General features: G+C 32.9%; 2 protein-coding genes and 1 long non-coding RNA gene across 14 annotated transcripts; 2 read left to right on the top strand and 1 right to left on the bottom strand.

The window, feature by feature from the left end:
- The first annotated feature begins 105 nt into the window (after nt 1-105).
- Rpb11 (DNA-directed RNA polymerase II subunit RPB11) lies at nt 106-1000 on the top strand. The gene is made up of 4 exons (XM_003705749.3): nt 106-307; nt 383-472; nt 549-723; nt 802-1000. The coding sequence occupies exons 1-4, from the start codon at nt 255-257 to the stop codon at nt 835-837; spliced, it is 354 nt and encodes a 117-aa protein (XP_003705797.1). The 5' UTR covers nt 106-254; the 3' UTR covers nt 838-1000.
- Nucleotides 1001-1066: 66 nt separating this feature from the next.
- Nucleotides 1067-18920, bottom strand: CLIP-190 (Cytoplasmic linker protein 190). Of its 12 annotated transcripts, none has more exons than XM_012291177.2 (18): nt 18587-18899; nt 17743-17879; nt 12379-12447; nt 11607-11759; nt 11357-11542; nt 10171-10372; nt 9364-9583; nt 8767-8811; nt 7747-7887; nt 7501-7665; nt 6994-7014; nt 6022-6202; nt 3101-5954; nt 2933-3023; nt 2831-2858; nt 2576-2750; nt 2332-2510; nt 1067-1626 (listed from the first exon to the last, which is right to left on the bottom strand). In XM_012291177.2, the coding sequence occupies exons 2-18, from the start codon at nt 17852-17854 to the stop codon at nt 1586-1588; spliced, it is 4863 nt and encodes a 1620-aa protein (XP_012146567.2). In that variant the 5' UTR covers nt 17855-17879; nt 18587-18899; the 3' UTR covers nt 1067-1585. The 12 variants fall into 12 exon arrangements, with proteins under 12 accessions (XP_012146567.2, XP_012146566.2, XP_012146568.2 ...); XM_012291176.2 differs by having other exon boundaries at nt 1067-2053; nt 18587-18889; XM_012291178.2 differs by lacking the exon at nt 6994-7014 and having other exon boundaries at nt 1067-2053; nt 18587-18891.
- LOC143264347 (uncharacterized) lies at nt 14821-17363 on the top strand. The gene is made up of 2 exons (XR_013038055.1): nt 14821-16237; nt 16328-17363. It is a non-coding gene; the product is annotated as an uncharacterized LOC143264347 (long non-coding RNA).
- Nucleotides 18921-19094: the final 174 nt, after the last annotated feature.

The following is a 19094-nucleotide window of genomic DNA, read 5'->3' as shown; positions in this document are numbered from 1 at the left end:
AGGCAGAAATAGGCTATATAGAGAGAGGCTTCACACTTGTAATTACAGAGCATCTGAATGATCGGTTCTACAGATGTCGCTGTAGTTGTAATGCAATTAAAATAGTTCATTTACATGATTCATTAAACCGTGGCAATAGTAAACTGTAGTAGACGTTGTTTGTGATCTGTCAGTTTAGTTTAAAAATTGAATTATTTAAATAACGCAATTGCAAAGTTTGATTTTAACGTTGTACACAACACTTCAACTACATAATGAACGCACCACCCACCTTTGAATCATTCCTTCTTTACGAAGGAGAGAAAAAGTAAGTGTTCTGAATTAATTAACCTATCATTTTTCAATTTTGGAAGATATTTATAATATTAGACGTTGTGCTTAGGATTATTAAAGAGCAAGACACTAAGGTTCCGAATGCCGCAATTTTCACAGTGAATAAGGAAGACCATACTCTTGGAAACATGATCCGCAAGTAAGTATTATTGTTGTGTAGTTTCATAAATGTGTATGATTTTATTTGGTTCTAAAGCTGTTTTGTTATTTAATAGCCAATTATTAAAGGACCCCCAAGTTTTATTTGCTGGATACAAAGTTCCTCATCCATTAGAACATAAATTTGTGATTAGGATTCAAACAACATCAGACTACACACCACACGAAGCTTTTATGCATGCGATTACAGATCTTATTGCAGAACTTTCATTATTTGAAGAACGTTTCAAGGTAAAATACAACTATTAAATCTTATATATAGAGTGACTTTTTCAAATTTTATTTTTATTTTTTTTTTAAATATTACAGGAAGCTATCAAAGAGAAAAAAGAAGGTTTGGATTAAGTTCTATTAGTTATTTAATATAGATATTTTAAGGAATTATGTATATAATTAAATATCAACAAGTATGAATGAGATCTTGTTACAAAGTGACCTGATATACTTTAATGAATAAACTAAAAGTATTTGTATATAAGAATGATTAAATAAAATCAATTTTAAGAAATTGTTTATAATATTTATATATTATATCATTTTGATAAGGATTTTTCTAGAGAGATACAAAGGAGAATTAACAATAACTTGTTTTCTTTATTATAACTAATCAGTATTTACTTTTAATTTGAATGAATCTCTGTAAAATACTAAAATCAGTCTCTTACAATTTTATTTCTCTTAACTACAAAGCATGAAGTTTTAAGACTAATTTAATGAATGTATCAACCCTGTGTTAAAGCTTAGTTAAAAGGCAAGACAATGGTAAGTCATAGTAGTACAATTTTGCTGAAATGATTTTCGTACAAATATTAATGATAAAAATAACAAACAATGTAAACAAAATAAATATTTTTTTTTTTGTACTTATTGTACAAACATTTTTCAGAAAAATGTACTACCAATTAAATCAAAATAAGCTTTCGCAAATTATGCAAGAACTGTCTTACGCTTCGAACGCTAATGATTTTATCATTGCGTTCTTCAATTACAGGAACTATCACTGTACTTTCTGCGCTTTTTAACACTAAATAAATTATTAAATACATATACAGGTTGATATAAATAACTATTATGTACATAATTACATTGGACTTTAGCCAGCCCCCTTAATCGGTATACGTACAGCTTTTCGTCCTGAAAACGAACCAAATATGTTCAGTTTATATTAATCATTAAACAACATAACAATTTAACCATAACTATAGCTTGTAATCGAACGGTATGGCTTTGTACTTTAACAATTACATGGAAGCACAAATATGCACGCAAAAAACAATCCAATAAACATATATAGATTTTTAAACCATAAATTTAACAAGGAAGAGCACAGATTTTTATCGACTTGTTGAAATTCTTGGATGAACACCCATACCCAATGCGGGAAGACGTACACACAACGGTAGCTTTAAACTTTTTTTATATAAAAATATACTCTGCTAAATGTCAACAGGTTTCTTCTTGTATCTAGAATATCTGAGAAGCGGAAAGGTAGGTTTACAAATAATAACACGCTGTTAAAATGTTTCGGCATCATCGCAATCACGAGTATCGTGTCCAAACACTGCAAAACAATCAAAAAAATCATCAATGAAATTGGATAGCGTAACAAGATGGTTAGAAAGGAAAACTTAGTAGATTTAGAAGATATGTCTCAATAAAGAAATTATATTAATCAAAACAAAAATATTTCTTTTGATCATTATGTGATACTTCTTAGGAGTTGCCAAAGTTTTCTCGAAGAAAGTCTTAAACATCTATTCTTTTTTTTGGAACAAAGAACGTTGCAGACAAATGCAAAAAGAAATACAGTTCGTACAATTCTAAATGATAAACTCTTACTTTCACAATTCTCGCAGTACGGTCTTTCCACCGAAACCTTTTTTGGAGATTTTGCAATTTTTTCCGTTTCCAAAAAGTCTTGGGCTTGACGTGGACAATCTTCCGTTTCGTGTAAGTCGAACTGATCACAAATATCACAGAACATACGTGGCGCAGCCATACGTTTCTCTAACGTGGCACTGCAATTAGATAATTAATATTTAAAATTATGAATCGTATATTAATTAATTATGATAATACGTACGTCGTATACTCATCAGCTTCGTTAGCAGGTACTCCCATTTCAAGAACTTCAATTTTACATAATAAAGACTCATTTTTACGTTGCATATCCACTATTACAGAATTTAAGAAATCTATTTGGCTTTTCGCCGTTTCATTTTCTTCTTTTAATTTTAAGATATCAATATCTTTATCGACTAGAACCAATAATTTTATGGTTACTATACTATTTAAAAAGTAATATGTAAAAAAAGGATAAATTATAACAGAATGTTACCTATGTGTTTCATGTCACCTCCCGCTGCCTGAAATATAAATAATTCATTACTCTTGTTGATTATTATAATGGTACATTCAGATATCAAAGTTAGGAACTTACATCATAGTTGTTCTTTATATTTTCACGAGTTAGTTTTAACTGATTCGTTGCTTCTGTCCACTTTGCAGTAATTAATTTATTTTCCTTTTCCCTAAAGTGTACAAATCTTTATTACACATTATGTACTAAAAGCATACTAAAATTTATATTACCATTATGTATACTTACAAATTGTTTTGTACTTCCTTCAATTGTGCGGATTCCGAAGATATACGATTTAATTTTTCCATCAAATTCTGCATATTCTTCTCAGTTTCTTTATCCTTGTTTTTAATAGTATTTGTTAGCATCTCAACTTTCTCTTCCTGATCTTTTAATAATTTTTCAAGCGATTCTTTAGTATCTATCAAGTTTCTATTTTCTTTGATCACTTCATTAAGTTGACTCTGAATGACTTTGACCTCCTCATTTCGTGTCTGTTCATCTGTTTTAAGCTTCTCTGTTTGTGCATTTTCTAAAAGTTTAATTTGTGCTGTTAATTCTTGTATCATTGCTTCTTTATTATTTAAGTCAGTACTTTGTTTGTCTACCAAATTCTGAAGCGATTGATGTTTCTGTTGTAAGTCAGAACTTTCCTTTATTGCAGTTTCAAGTTCAGTTTGCTTAGATTTGATTTCACATTCATAATTACTTTGTAACTTCGTTATTGATTCATCTTTGGAGCTTTCCAATTCTTTCATTAAACGTTCCATCTCCTGAAGTGAATTATCTTTTGTGGCTAATTCTTGTTGTACATTCTTTAATTGGGACTCCAAAGTTTTTGTATTATCTAATAATTGTGATTCTAAAGTTTGCACTTTACTTTCCAAGGAAGCTTTTGTCTCTAAAATGTTGGACATTTCTGTTTTTTTTGCTGTAAGTATATCTTGTATTTTCTTCGTTTCACTTGCACTGTCTGACTGTTCTTTTTGCATACGTGTAATAGTTTCATTAAGTTGCGAAATCTGTGCTTCAGTTTGCTCAGCTTCTTTCTTCGTTTGAAGAAGAGCATCTTCTTTAACTTTGATAGTCTCTGTTGCACTGACTAGTTTGTCTTTCAATTCATTTATTTCACTGGACATAGTTTGTAACGAAGTTGCAAGATTTTTATTACTGGTTTCTTTACTAGCTGCTAATGTTTCGTTTGTTTCTTGCAGTTTTAAGTATTTATTTTGCAACTGCTGAAAATTAGAATCTTTTTCTGCTATCAAAGATTCCAACTTTGAACGACTTTTAGTTTCAGCTTCTAATTTTTCTGTTAGTTCTTCGATAGACCAACGATTGGCACTTTGATCAGCCTCTAATTTAGATTTCAGTTTTTGCAAAGCTTTTGTTTCTTCTTTAGAAGCTGCTAGCTCCGATTGCAAATTACTTACTTCTTTTTGAAGTGATGATACTTCTTCTTTATGTGAATTTTGCAAAGTATCGCATTGTTTCTGAAGATTAACAATCTCCTCTTTACTACTTGCTAATTGACTCATAAGATTTGATGTTTCTTCAGATTTTTCTTTAAGATTTTGTTTAACGCGTTCATTCTCCTGTATTTGTTTATTGAGTTCTACGTTTTCTATTTCAATAGCTTTCATTTTATCAGATAATGTTGTATTTAATGCTCTCTCCTTTTCTAATTGAGTCTTATTATCTTCTAATGCTGAGCGTTGTTCTTGAATTACTGTAGTAGCTTCTTTTAATTCTACCTCAGTGTTATTCAATTTAGCCTCTAACGATTTGAGCGTATTATCACTTTTGAATACTTTATCTTTTAATTCATCCAATTCTTTCTCTTTGATTCGCAAATCTTCATTATATTTTACAAGTTGCGCAGACGAATCAGTGGAACTACTTATCAAATTTGCAATATCAGATTCCAATTTTTCTTTTTGAGCTGTGACCTGCGACAGTTTATTTTCTGTACCAGCCACCTGTTGATTTAAGTTTTCTATGTTACTTTCGAATGCTCGGAGTTGATTCTCCAAATTTGTCTTACTTTGTTCTGATATGGTAAGCGCATTCTGCAACTCTGAAGTTTTCTTTGTAAGATTTTTTATTTCTTCATCTTTATTCGCTAGAATGGATTTCAGTTCAACTATATCATTTTCTAATTTGCTAAGTAACAGAGACTTCTGAGATATATTTGTATTTGCTTCTTCAATATACTTCGTCTTCTCTTCAATTTGGCATTCATAACGATTAATTAATTTTTTTATTTCAGTCTCTGTAGATAAACGAAGCTCCGATAACTCCTTCTCTTTAACTTTCAATTCTTCATTCAATTTTTGCAACTGCGTAGATGAATTTACTTCGGTAGCCCGTAAAGAAGCAATGTCTTGTTCTAATTTTTGTTTTTCTTGTAGTATTTTAAAACTATCTTCAGCCTTTGATTGATATTCTTGTAGTTGCTTAGAAAGCATATCATTTTTCTCTTCCATTAATTTCAGCTTCTCGCTCAGTTCTTCAATCTTTTTTAAAGTGATACTTAATTCTTCATCTTTCTTTTTATTTATTTCAACCTGCGCTGACAATTCTGCCATTAATTTCTCAGTCTCAGATATCTTCTGATTTAGCTGCATTGAAACTTCTTTGATTTCTGAATCCTTCACATTCAACTGTTCGTTAAAGGATTCTGAAAGTTTGTTAATTTGCTTCATGTTCTCAGCTTTAAGATCTTCCAAAGCTACGTTTTGTGACTCTAATTGTTTCCTAGATTCAATCTCTAATTCTTGCGTTTTGATTTTTAGAAGATTTTCTTTCTCCTCTACCATTTTCTCATATTTGGATACCAATAATTCCTTTTCACTCGTGGCTTCTTTTCGTACAGTCTCTATCATTTCTGTGGCCTGTTGCAGTTGTTCTTTTAAAGTATTTGTACTATTTTCAAATTCTTTTTTCATATTTTCTATTAGAGTATTTTTCTCCTGTAAATTATTCTTTTCTAGTTCCTTTATTTGTGCGACACATTGTTCTATGAGTGCTGTTTTTTCCTGTACCTCTTTTTCAAGATCGTTTTTAATTACTTCCAGAGTCTTGTTGTGAATTTGCAATTCTAAATTAATTTAATTTAATTAATATTTACAAAATATAATTTATCAATGTAATATTTATCAAAATACCTTCCAACTGATGTTTATCTTGAGCAGTAACAGTAGAGATCTCATTACGAAGACGCGTCAATTCCTCTTCAGTTTCAAACAATTTTATGCTATCACGTTCTAATTGAGCAACGCGTTCCCTTTCCTCTAACAACTGCTTTTCGAGATCCTTTATCCTATTTTCATTTACCGTATTTATCACCTAACGAGAAACACAATTGCTTAGTGCCTAGATAAAATCTCTTATGTACACATTAATTAGCGTTAAATGCCCAAGATATATTCAAGAATACCGTTTATTGATTACGTTGATTTAGGCGAAAGTGCAATAAAATACAAAAAAAAGTCTTTTTAAATGCTCAAACAAATGTGAACCATATTATTTCATCTTGCAGAGTAATAATATATATTAATTGGAAACATATAAATTCAACATAGTGTATCCAAAGAAAGTTTACAATAATAAATAATAATTAGTACGAAATAAATATATAAATAAACAAATAAATTACATTACTCGTTAAATTTGTCATATACTGCCTTACTGATCATTACGTATTAATACTAAGTATGAGACCCATACGTAAAGCACAAATTCAGCATAATGAAAGCATTACTAGAATCAGCAATTATTTTGCAGTGCACTGCAGAGCATTTTAATCCCACACCTTTTTATCTAATGTACTTCATAGCATAATGATCAAACTTTATACATATGTAATATAATTTTAACCACTTTATATATTCTACGATACTATAGAATAGGACACTATGATACTATCGCCCCTTTAATCTGATACTTAATGTTAACGAAGGTTGAAAAGAATTAATTGTGAAAAGCCTTGAAGAGATAATGCGACGTCACATAGCTTTTTGACAAAATAGCGATGAAACGTTAAATGACATGACTACAGTGACGATAAGAGAAGCGGTGCAGAAAAACAGCATCATCAACCCCTCCTGTGGCTCAAACAGCTGCCATTGGATACTCACACATTGCTCAGTTCTCTCTTTCTGAAAATAAACGATAAGGTTTCTGCGTTAACCCAAAGCCTGGATAAAAATGCTTCATGTACCTTACGAAATGCCGAACTTTTAATTTTATGTATGATTGTTTAAGAACACTTTATATTATGGGAATTTAATCCAAGATCTGAATCTGTACCCAACACCATTTGTCATGTAAAAGCTCCTAATGCTGGTAAAAGCATATTAATCTACATTCTAATTCTATTGTTTGTAGATGTTTATCGAATAAAAATTTGGTGTATCTGATACTTTTCGAAACAGAAGTAGAAAAGGAAATCTGACTAAACAAAGTGAAAGCAAAGAAAGAGAGAAATAATATACACTTTGATTATTTCACCTTGTTCTTTTTTGACCACTTGATAAATTCATTAAACATTCTTGCAAAGTTCTTTCTCTGACTAATTCATAGCTTACCTCGTACTTTAAGTTTATTTTATTATGAATTACTGTACCTATGCATGAAATATGTACCTGAATATCATCCTTATTGACTGATTCTTCTTCAAACCGAAACAGAAGATCTTCGCATTTCCTCTTCTCCTCCTCCAATTGTAAAGCCAGAGCATTCTTTTCTGCCAATAGTTTTGTGAATGCAGATTCTGCCTCTGTAACTGTTTTTTGCATCTTTTCCCGATACTAAAATCACAATGATATTCTTAATACCATTAAAATATGTATTGAAAACATTCGAGATGTATATACATATAATGTGGTAACCTGTTCATATTCTTGTTTTATTGAAATAATAGATTGTTCTGCTTGGTCTGCTTGATTTGCGGCTTTTGTAACACGTTCACGTTCTAAATCTCTCTCTTTTCGAAGGAACTCTATCTCCTGCTGCTTTTCTTTTAACGTTTCCTAAAATAATGAAAACATATATAAGGAAAGTTGTACATGATATATTATTTATTTACATTTTTCTAAATGGGATACATAGTTATTGAAGGAATTATTGGAAACTAAGCTGTGTTTGGGAGCATGTTTGTTACATAATATAGCTTCAATAGTTAATATTTAATTGTCATCCTAACGCATACTGGTATGTTTCTACAACTCATATTTTATTCTTGATACTGCACTTGAACTTTTAAATGGTTGAAAAACCGGTTTTTAATTGATACAACAGAAACGTGCAAACGAAGTAACATAAATATTTCAAGCTTGGCGTTGTAATGAATTTTGTATGCACATAAAAGAGTATCTAAGGTTCAATATTTCTTATTCATTTGGATGACAATTAAATATGAAAATTTCTCACATTTGGTATAAAGAAACTAGTAAACTATCTAGCAGAATCAAAACTGCTTTTTTTGGTAGGTAAACATAATTGTTTTTGGTGATATAAAAGAAGATCAATTTACAAAAGAAATTCCCATCTAAGTGGGAATTGGTTTCCAAGGAGAATAAAAGGAGTGGACAGAGGATTTTATTAACATTACATACAAGTATTACTTTTCTAAACTACTTATCAACTACTACATAATTAGCAATTACATTCTAATAAATAAAACTGTATTGTCTACAGTGACTAAACAGTACATGATTACAATTACAATGGCCATACAGGTGAATTTAATAAATCATAATTCTCAAATCATAGAATTATGCTTAAAGTAGGGCACAATCTACAATCACAACCACATTTGTTCATTTACTTTTGCAGTATGTTCTAAATAAAGAGCGCTTGAATTATTCATTTCATAATTAATACAAACAGATATTAAATCATACTCTCACCTGCAGTGTGGTTCGTGCAGGTGTCGACGTGCGCAAACCAGGCCTCTGGAATATTGGATGCAACAGATAACAAATATGTATCATGCAACAGCCATACAATTAAGCTGCAACTCCTTCTACTCGTTATTTAATCTTTTCTCTATTAAATAAGTATCTTCTATAAAAAAATATAGGTCTGAACTATTTTCATAACATCAATTAGATATCATCTATACTATAACAGTTAGGAACATACAAATATTAAGATTGTCAAACAACTCTTTGGAAATCAAGTTACGCTCAACAATGTTACTCAACAAAAACAACAATAACAACACATAACTAACAAGCTAATAGTTCTTTTATAAACATTTTTCAAAGCAATCTAACAGAAGTTATACTTTATTCGTAGAAAGAGACACATGTTGATGCGTTCAAAACAAGAGGAATCATTTGTTCAAGATTGTCTAATAATCTACATAATGAGGTATTCATTAGAACATGTGATTCCCTAATTGCTTTCAACAATGCCTCAGAGTAAATAGCCAAGAATCTGCATTCTGGACAGAAGATGCAAGCTGAAGACCATTCTCCTTATTCTGGCACGGTGAATCTTACCCTCGCAGAGGTAACACCAGTCCTGGTGGCGACACTTGCGGTGCTGGCGACACTTGACAGTGAAAGGAGAGATTCTCTGGAACCAGTCTTCTTCAGGGACGAGTTAAGCGCAGCGCCAGTTGGCTTATGCACCATGCACGATGACCTTTTGCTAGTTGGCGATCGGCTGACCTTGTGTGCGGGTGCGAACAAGCCGTATTTAGGTCGACATTCGAAGTACCTGAATCAATGCTAAAGCAGTTAGCTAGCCTGACACAAAGAGAGAGCTAAGTGGCGGTATCAAGAACATGAATTGCAATGGAAATTGATGAAATATTATAATATTTGTCTTTATAAAGAGTAATGATGTACAGTAAATTTTTGATAATCAAACTGTATGAGTTATATGATCCTTCAGTTTCTATAGTCTCATGCAGGTTCATATAGTGAGATACTGCAGTTTGTAAAGCATCGTTATCTGTTCACGTCTACTCCTATGAGCAAAGCTATAAATACACCCACAGGTATGATCGATTCGTTAATTAATTCGACATTGCAGAATCGAACAAACGTTCCTCCCACACGAGCAACTTCTCTTTCGACTTTTCCAGAATTCATCGCTTCTTGATACTTTCCGCTATAGTCAGAGCCAGGAGATTGTCAGTTCGAGGTCACTACTTCTGAATATGGAATTAAATAGTATCGATAAAGCAAAGTCTTTATAGTTATATTGCTAGCAAAGGCACGTGGCTGAGTGGAGGGACCATCAGAACCTTGAATATTCAAAATCTGGGCTCAGACTATGGAATTAAGAATCTCGATGCAGACCTTCTGTCACCAACGGAACCATCGTTTTTTCCAATCGGATCATCAAGCTCTACGCCGCACCAGTCGCCTGCTGCGAAGTCTGTGATGCCCATGTACCTGAGGACACCTGTTTTACTGCCTTGACTGGACGATACTATTACTCTGTCGCCTATCCTGAGATCCCTCGTCGACATCGTGGACGACAGACTCGTTGTTGATGCGTCTGCATGACGTTACATTTACATATTTTATCAACTCGAACATTGAATACAACATGCAATACAGTGCACTATTACATCAAATGCCCTTTCAGAATACATATACAATTCTAGCGACGAGAAGAGGATGAGGAATCGGCGCACATCCGATTTATTTATTGAAGACAATTCAAGGTTCAGCTACATAAATGGTTACTACAGGCCACAAAGGATTATATAGTTTTCCCAAATGAAATCTACCAGAAGTGCTACGATAACAAATTCGCAACTGACGAGATCCTAATGGAGATCTTAGACGAGTATATTAAATACAGAAATGATATATCGTCTGAGGTCTCCTTTGCTAAATGTGCTTTTTCGCATATGACTATACTAGTCATGGCACTAATAATTTACAAACAGATGTAACAAATAAAGTTCTAATCATAATGTGCAAGTAATTTGTAAATACAAGATATCTTAGAACTACAGATTTTGAAACTGTGTCAGCTGCCAATGTGTTGTATAACAAAGTACAAAAATGTGTTAACCCTTTCATTACAAAACTAAAGTTGTCTATACAGCTTGTCGCATTTCAAAAGTGACTACAATAACTCTCAGAACATTTCTGGCAACTGTCAGAATATTTTACAAAATTTCACATTGGTTAACAAAACATATTTGTTAACAATACATGTCAACTATGTACAGTAACAAAAGGGTTAGACATGGCGTTTACAAATACAAACAGCGAGGACAAACAAATATACAATCTATTCTAAACAGTGCGCTAAGCTATTGCTAATGGCGTGCATTCGCAGAATCTTGCAGTTCCTCAACAAATAACAGATACACAATGTTAACAATACGAACTGCAAAACTCTCCAACAACGAACAGATTTTATTCGAGGTGTTTACGAAGGCGTAATTGCTCTTCCTGCGCATTCAATCCCAGGACAATTTTCAAGCACACTATGGACGAGGAGAGTATCTCTTGCAGCGTTCCTTACTCAAAGACGGAGACATGGACTTGCTTAGGCCTTCTCTCGTGCTGCCAATCGGCGACGTTGGAGTCTTCTGTGTCGGTGACACGTCCATCAACGGCGTCCTGGTGAGTCTCGTCAAACGAGAGAATATTCCTCGTTTCGGCTCGCACTGGAAGTATCGGCAGCCAGCCACCGATCCATCGTTCTTGCCTGAACATCTCATTTTTTAGTTTCTCGAATTTTAGCAGTATTTGGAGGATCTGAAGTGTCTTACCGATCGGTTCATCCAGGACCACACCAGCCCAGTCTCCTGGCGCGAACTGCGTCTCTCCGATGTATGCAATGGCACCTGGCTTCGTACCACCGACCCATACTCGATCTCCTATTATGAAGCTGTCGGTGTCCTCTGTTAAGACGACACTGTTATCTGTCCGACACAAGCGTTAATTGTTTCAGAGAGATCGGAATTTGGGGAGCAGATATCTTGTGTATCGGAAAATTCAAATTCTTCGAATACTGACGGTCTCTCCTGTGATTACAGTATGACGTTAATCGAATTGTCTCCAGTATTCGGAATTTTGAGAATTCGATCAGAATTGTGCTAAATATTTCGCTCGCATTTTGGGCTCTTGTCTGGAAGATTTGTCGAAAAGCACATGCAACAAGCTTGCAACCTTTGCGCTACTACATGGACAATACACGATTTACGAGACGATTCACAAAGAGAAAAATGTTTCTACTGTAGAGTGATGCAACAGTGATTAAATAAATAAACAATTAATTGATTAAACAAATTTTTGTTCATTGATATTCAAATCTAGAAACATACTTCATCTTTTATTTAGAAGATTAATTAATTTTCAAGGTGGTCCTTGCAGTTAATCTGAGTGCATTTAGCACATCATAAATTATCACATCATTTTATTCATCACTATCAGAAGAATGAAATGATTAAATCTTTTACTATTATCTTGTATTAAAAGATTATTACTTTTGCATCCCTCTTGAAAATAAAAGAAAAGAAAAAGATGAAATGAAATACCTACCTGATCCTCTGCGCAGGCCAGCCTCGCTTAATCGACGGCCATGCGTTTCCCAAAGATGATCCATCTGGTCTGTGGTCATGCAAAATAACGCAAAACAATGCAGATCAAACCGGAGGAAGCATGCTTTTGTGAACGGGATTGCGGAACCTTTTATCACGGGGTTGAACGTGACAAGCCGTCGTTGGAAATGAAAACGTGTCACGCACGATAAAATAAACCGTGATGCTTCTATCAGGGCTTGGTTTTTTAATTGCTGTTGCAACGTAGAGGAAGTTAATTTCCTTTGATGTTATGCGGGGAATTATGTAAAGGGGAGTAATGAGGTTTTGAAACCTATGTGTTATAAAATATAGCATATGTATATGTGTGGTGTAGTCATTTTTGTGGTATATGATATACTGTTACTTTTGTGGCAATAGTTTAATAAATATTTGACTGATATCTTGTTCAAAGAGATTCGAGCAATTTTCAAGTTATATCTTAACTTGTATTTAAGTTCAAAGATATAGCAATTTATTATATTATAGAATATTGCAAGCTTATAATTTTTTAATTTTAAAAATTGTACATAGAAGATTTTGAAACTTGAAAATTTTTAGGGCTGAGATTTTAGAATTTTTTAATGTATAAATTCCTAAATTTTTTAACTCTAAAACTTGACAATTTCAAAACTTCCTTATTTTACAATTCTTCAATTTTATTTTTATTTGTTAACATTTTTTAACTTCCTTAATTTTGGAACTCTAAGAATTAGAGACTACTTAATTTATGACCAAACTACATCTGCCTATCCTCACCCATAATATAATTCAATTACAGCACCGCGTTACCAGAAAAAAGAAAAAAGTATAGCGATTAACGATGAAATTAATTATTCATAAACAAACGTGGGCGAACGCTGGTTGTAGGTTGTTCGCGTGGGCTGAAGTCCGCTGTTCGACGAGATAGATTCGCGATTAGAGCGAAACGATTATATTATTCTAGATTAATCTAGATTGTGTATGCACAATCTCTGCGATAATCATTGTACACCATATGCGGAACTTGAAACGGTGTTTGAAACGAAATTTAAACTTTCAGGAACTTGAAATGTAAAGTGTTGTATCTGAAACATTTATCTATAATTTATTCCTCTGTGAGATTTATGTGAATATTCTTGTTTAGCGAGTCTGTTAATCAAATGGGCTAACATTTTGATTTCACAAAAAAGAATGAATTTTAATCACTGAAGATATGAATTTTAATATTTAAGACATTAATTTATCTTATTAATGTTGTGAGTAGAAGATACTTTTTAACGTCAAATGCATATAAATGAAGGTCAATATTATACATTACTCATAATCATAAAAGTATCGAAATTGCATCGTCAATTATACACCACGTTAAAATGTATCTAAAGACTATAAAAAATTTAAGATCACGTCTACAAGTTTCAAAGACGTAATTTTACTTTTAAAATACTATATAAAGAACGATGCATCATCATCCAACATTTCCAATGGTTAAACAATGACTCACTCTACAAAAAAGAGACAACCTGAACGATGCAAGTCTAACATCTTAGTCGCATTAAACCTTGCACGAAATAAATCTTTACATTGATTCTTCAATCGATTTTCAAAGAACTCGCAAGAAATATATGATTAAAATAATAGTCACGTAGATTTAATTGATTTTTAAGATCTATTTCGTACTTGTTACAAGTAGCGATACCAAAATAAACATCACGTAAAGTGTCAAGCACCTTGACCGCGTGAAGCGAAACGCTTGTAACGCGATCCATACAATACGTAGTCATACAATCCAAGATACCTCAATCTCTCCCGTGTACATCGTGTAAACAAGGTTAATGGTGTAACTATACGATTACTATTACGCTCGTCAGGTAGCAATTTGTACCTGGAATCTGATCTAATGAAAATCATGGTAACGCGATCCGCGATCCTCTCGAGAATTGATTTTCAATCGTAACCGGTGACCAACTCGCTGATGTATCAAATTTTCGTTACTTTGCACACCTTTCCTTGAAACGCTCAATTTTGCAACTTAATACTCTGACCACATGTATCTTTCCTTTAACTCTTTCATCTAAAAAGATAGCATCGATAAGTTTACAACAATCTGATTATCAATTTTTTAATTTTAATCAAAATTTGTTTATGACGTACTTAACAGAAGATTAAATGCTTTAAGAAATAAATCTAGTAGTTTAATTAGAAGAACCACATCAATGGTACTCTGTATCCAATTACCAGATGTCTGATCAACGAAGGAGATTAAGAATGCAACCCAACGTGTTATGTCACTGGCGCCAGTAAAATATGTTAATAATCTATCTCTCAAAAATGGACACTCGAAACGCGCAATATTATTCGGAATATCGTTACGATGAACCGTTGATCTGCCCATATTTAGGCGACTGTTATTAAACAACATGAGGACTTACGTCAGAACAAAAGATTGTCACCTCGGACAAACGTGATTTAGGCCGGAATCATTCGTAGTAAAAACACGTAAACATGTGTGATCTGTTTGTAACTTTTAGAGTGACACGAGTGATGAATAACTCGATCGAGGAATGTCATGAATTTTAAAAGCCTGCGGTATGTCTTTACAAACTGTTAGTTCTCCATGAGAGAAATAATGAGATAACTGAGGCAATAAATCTTAACACTTGGTTTAGGGTTTTAGAGAATAGAGAACTTCTGAATTTTTGTAGTTTAAAATATTTGGAACTTGCTTTGGAACCTTGGGAGAATTTTGAGATGTTAGAAATTTTGGGAGCTTAAGATTTTACAACTTTGAAGCTTTGGACATTTGAGACTCTGAAATATTTGAATCTCTGGGACTTTAAAGAACTTTCAAAATCCAGAATCTAATTCAACAAAGTTTATCTTAAAAATTCAAGTTCTCCACATCCTCGAATATCCAGACTTTTCTGAATCTGACCTCACCCAGGTGATTCGATCTCTATCCACATTCTCGTGCACCTCTACCGCTAACCTAATACAAACCGAGAATCAATTTCTCCAAGATAACGAGAGAAAATAAAGAACTGAAAGGAAAGCCGTGTGATTTTTCACACTTCTTCAAGAGGACCTTCCCTTGTTTCGAATATCAGATATCGGGAAACGTATCCGTTTGCACGTCAAATCGAAAATTGACATCGTTACCTTGAGCTTTCCGATCGCGTTTCGAAACCCGAGCCAAGATACACGCGATCGTATAAAGATCACGGGCAAAGTTGGCGCGAAAAGCCCTGCCCGAAAAAGGGAAACGAGGCAAACACGTGGGAGGAAAGACGAAACGGTTGGAAATCGAGCGTACAATAAACACTGGGATTGCATAACCGCGTGCGTCATGATGACTGCACACGCAGGTTCCTAGCTTCTCATCCATTTGTGCATCGGTGCAACGAAGCCACTGGATGAACCAATAAGGCAAGATGGGTGCCCTCGATGCGAGACGGACGCTTTTGTACGCGTTGTAGCGCGTGTCTTGATGAATAATCGAGCGACTTATCTGGATCTAAAGGCGCAGGACCTTGCTTTTTAAGCATGTGTTCTAAAATAAAATGCGGGTTAATGGACAGGATTGGTAGATCAATTTTATCAAGATTCAGAAAGGATAAATTGTACTCAAACTTGGGAAATCCAACACACATTTTGTAATTCAAAATTTTGGTGATTCTAAGAGATCTTGGGATCATCTTTACATTCTAGTAATTTTAAAAGTGCCTTCTAACACTGATTGCAAATTTGAAGACCTTAAACAAAATGGAAAATTCAGATTAGAAAGTAATCCAGAAAAATTGGGTAAATTATTCAAATATCGATACTAGAAATTTTAAGCAAGGGTAAAACATGTTTTTAAATATTAAAGAAAAATATACAACCATATTCCAGTCACCAGAACAAGCATTTAACAATAAACTTTTGTAATGCAGAGAATTTTTCAATGGAACATTAAAGATGTTGATGAACATTGAAGAATCAGAGAATTTCAATGAAACAGATCCAGTGTGAAGAATCCAAACAAAACATTTATGATCTTCAGTAACACCTATTACACACAGTTAAAAGAATGAATGGGACAAAATGATTTTTTATGTTAGTAATAAATAACACAAAAACGACTGAAATTTACTTCACTGTTTTAAAGGAAGTATCAACCAAATTGTTCACGATGCTTAATCAAAACTGTGGCGTTTGTTAATGAGAAATCGATATATTTACCGGCTCGCTCGGACAAGATGCGTTCCGTTGAGAGGTGGAAGAACGACTCGTGAGAAGTTTGCGGGTTCGAGCTTGTAAAAGTATTCGTTCACGTTCGTCTCAGGGTCTCGTGGGCGTACTCGTTTGCACCGCGTGGGGAATTAATGAGTCGCATTCAGCATCGAACTAGTCTAAACCCTTGATCGGTTTCATTTTCCCTATCCATGTTACACGTGTATTTCACGTGGATCATATTTAATTATTCATTGTATTTCTTTCATCAAATTTATATACTCTTAAGATGGAAACTTCAATTAAAGCCAGTAGAACAGAGCCACTGCATGTAGATGTGCAACTTCTTCAAGGATGATACACATTGGATTTTTCCTATGTTCTTCAAAAATTAATAGCAAATGAGAGATCTCATCTTCCTCACAGTTATCCAACATTACTCTCCCAAATCCATATTCATATAAATCAGCATTTTTCAAGAGTGAAAGACAATTTCCTAAAACTTGCACACAGGTAGCTCACATACATGCAGCAGCTCTGAAAACAAATGATTTTATTCTACAAATTTTAATACTTTAAAGACTTGCTGGATGTGCCATCAATACTGAGACACCCTGTATATACCTTTTGCTCATATTTATATGTCAACATAAATGTAAGATGTATTCCAATGATTAGATTATATCAGGACACAGTAACATTACCTTATCATTATGAAGACGCGAACAATTGAAATATAAAGCTCCTTGAAAACTCCCAGACTTGTATTCTTTCATGTTTGTGACACAAACATATATGTTTAAAGTATGAAAATAATGAGAAATAAAATATAATTTTTCTAAGCATGCATATGCCACATAACATAAATTTCAAATAATAATAATGTTAAATTTCAGTACATTTATTATTGAATCATTAATTATGTGCAATAATTTATGTATCATATTACAAGTGGCTTCGTTATAACAATATTTCATGGCCCTCTTTAGACTTCTATTATCATACACAAATTATTCCATGTGTACAATGACTAACAAGCATACTGAAATTTAACATTCTTCTTGTTAAAAATAAACTAAACACTATACTCTCAAATATATTATGGATATAATACAGTTCGTTGTTATGAACTCACTCATTGATGATCTTGGAGGCGATGGTGGAACTGCTGGTCTTGGTGGTAGATTGCTGCATGGTCTACCAATTTTTGACGGTGGCCTTAGTCCTGATGGCTTTGGGTCTGTCATCTTATATGTATGCACTTATGTAACACTGAAATATGAAAATAATGGGTTGATAAAATTGGGAAAATTGTATAAGTTGCATAAAAAAATAATGCTTTAATAATTAACAAATAAAATAGTAAAGGTACATTATTATAAAATATTATAATAATAAATATCATAATATACAAAAATCAATATTATAAATTACAGAATGATTTAATTCAACAACATTAAAATCATTTTAGTAAGTTATTTGTTGCTATCAGTGTGTAATTTTTATCTACGCAATAATTCGTCAACACTAAACCTTACAAATTTGTGAATCTGCAAATTTGGAAATTTGTGAATTTAAGAAATTAAAAATGTAGAAATTATAAAAGTTATGAAATTTTGAAATTTGGAACTGGAAGATCTGAAAATTTTCCAACAACGCTGTCGCTTACACAACATTCGAAATTCATAATTTGAAATCGCAATCGAAAAGTCGTTAGCGGATGTGAAATCGAAATCGAAACTTGAATTACATATGCCGAAATTCTTGAAGTGCTCGCAAATAATATATATTATTTGACACTGGTTCATAACTCATACAAATAAAACACATCATATTTGCGTGCATGAAAGGGTCATTTTGAAATACCAATTTTGTTCATTAATGCATATTATGACGTTAAAAAATGTCAAATGGATCTGAGGTTAACTTCCTCGAAGTGGACGTTCAACGTTTAAAAACGAATTTGTACGCATTATTACCTTATTGAAACGTGATGTAATATTTTTGCATCCACTCAATTAACATATTTTACAAACAACAATTAAAACATGACCGTGTCTACAGAAATGAGCACCGCGAATAATTCGAACAAATTCGCACGATAGTCAACGGAAAAGTGACAATTACTAGCGCTAGAAGCGCTGTTACGGTCTACTTGCGAATTAATTCGTCATTTTCTCTCGATTTTATCTTCGTTTTCTATTTTTAATGCAACGATGTAATCGACAAATTTCTTTCATACATTGCTTTCAGTACTATAATCAATTATCAATTCAGTGCAGAAAGTTCAATGTAATAAACGCTCGTTTTCTTGAACTTCACTTTCCTTTCATATCATAGGATATATTTTCTGTTAACAACATCTTTCTTTATATTGAAGCCGTTATTTACGTCTTTCTTATCTAAAATAACCTTAATGCTATATAATTAGATAATGTAATCGTTTTATTCTTACGATTTATGTAAACAAAAAAAGTGAGATATTAA

This window comes from Megachile rotundata, chromosome 4 (genome assembly GCF_050947335.1).
Source record: "Megachile rotundata isolate GNS110a chromosome 4, iyMegRotu1, whole genome shotgun sequence".
NCBI lineage: Eukaryota > Metazoa > Arthropoda > Insecta > Hymenoptera > Megachilidae > Megachile > Megachile rotundata.
Note: the sequence above shows the minus strand (reverse complement) of the source record. Positions and strands in the feature narration are given on the sequence as shown.

Coding starts and splice junctions, on each gene's coding strand:
- Rpb11 (XM_003705749.3), top strand. CDS start 255: ATGAACGCACCACCCACCTTTGAATCATTCCTTCTTTACGAAGGAGAG. Junction 308..382: donor CTTTACGAAGGAGAGAAAAA/GTAAGTGTTCTG, acceptor CGTTGTGCTTAG/GATTATTAAAGAGCAAGACA. Junction 724..801: donor TATTTGAAGAACGTTTCAAG/GTAAAATACAAC, acceptor TAAATATTACAG/GAAGCTATCAAAGAGAAAAA.
- CLIP-190 (XM_012291176.2), bottom strand. CDS start 17,854: ATGACAGACCCAAAGCCATCAGGACTAAGGCCACCGTCAAAAATTGGT. Junction 10,373..11,356: donor GTCCATGTCTCCGTCTTTGA/GTAAGGAACGCT, acceptor AACGTCATGCAG/ACGCATCAACAACGAGTCTG. Junction 2,859..2,932: donor ATATAAAGAACAACTATGAT/GTAAGTTCCTAA, acceptor TTTATATTTCAG/GCAGCGGGAGGTGACATGAA.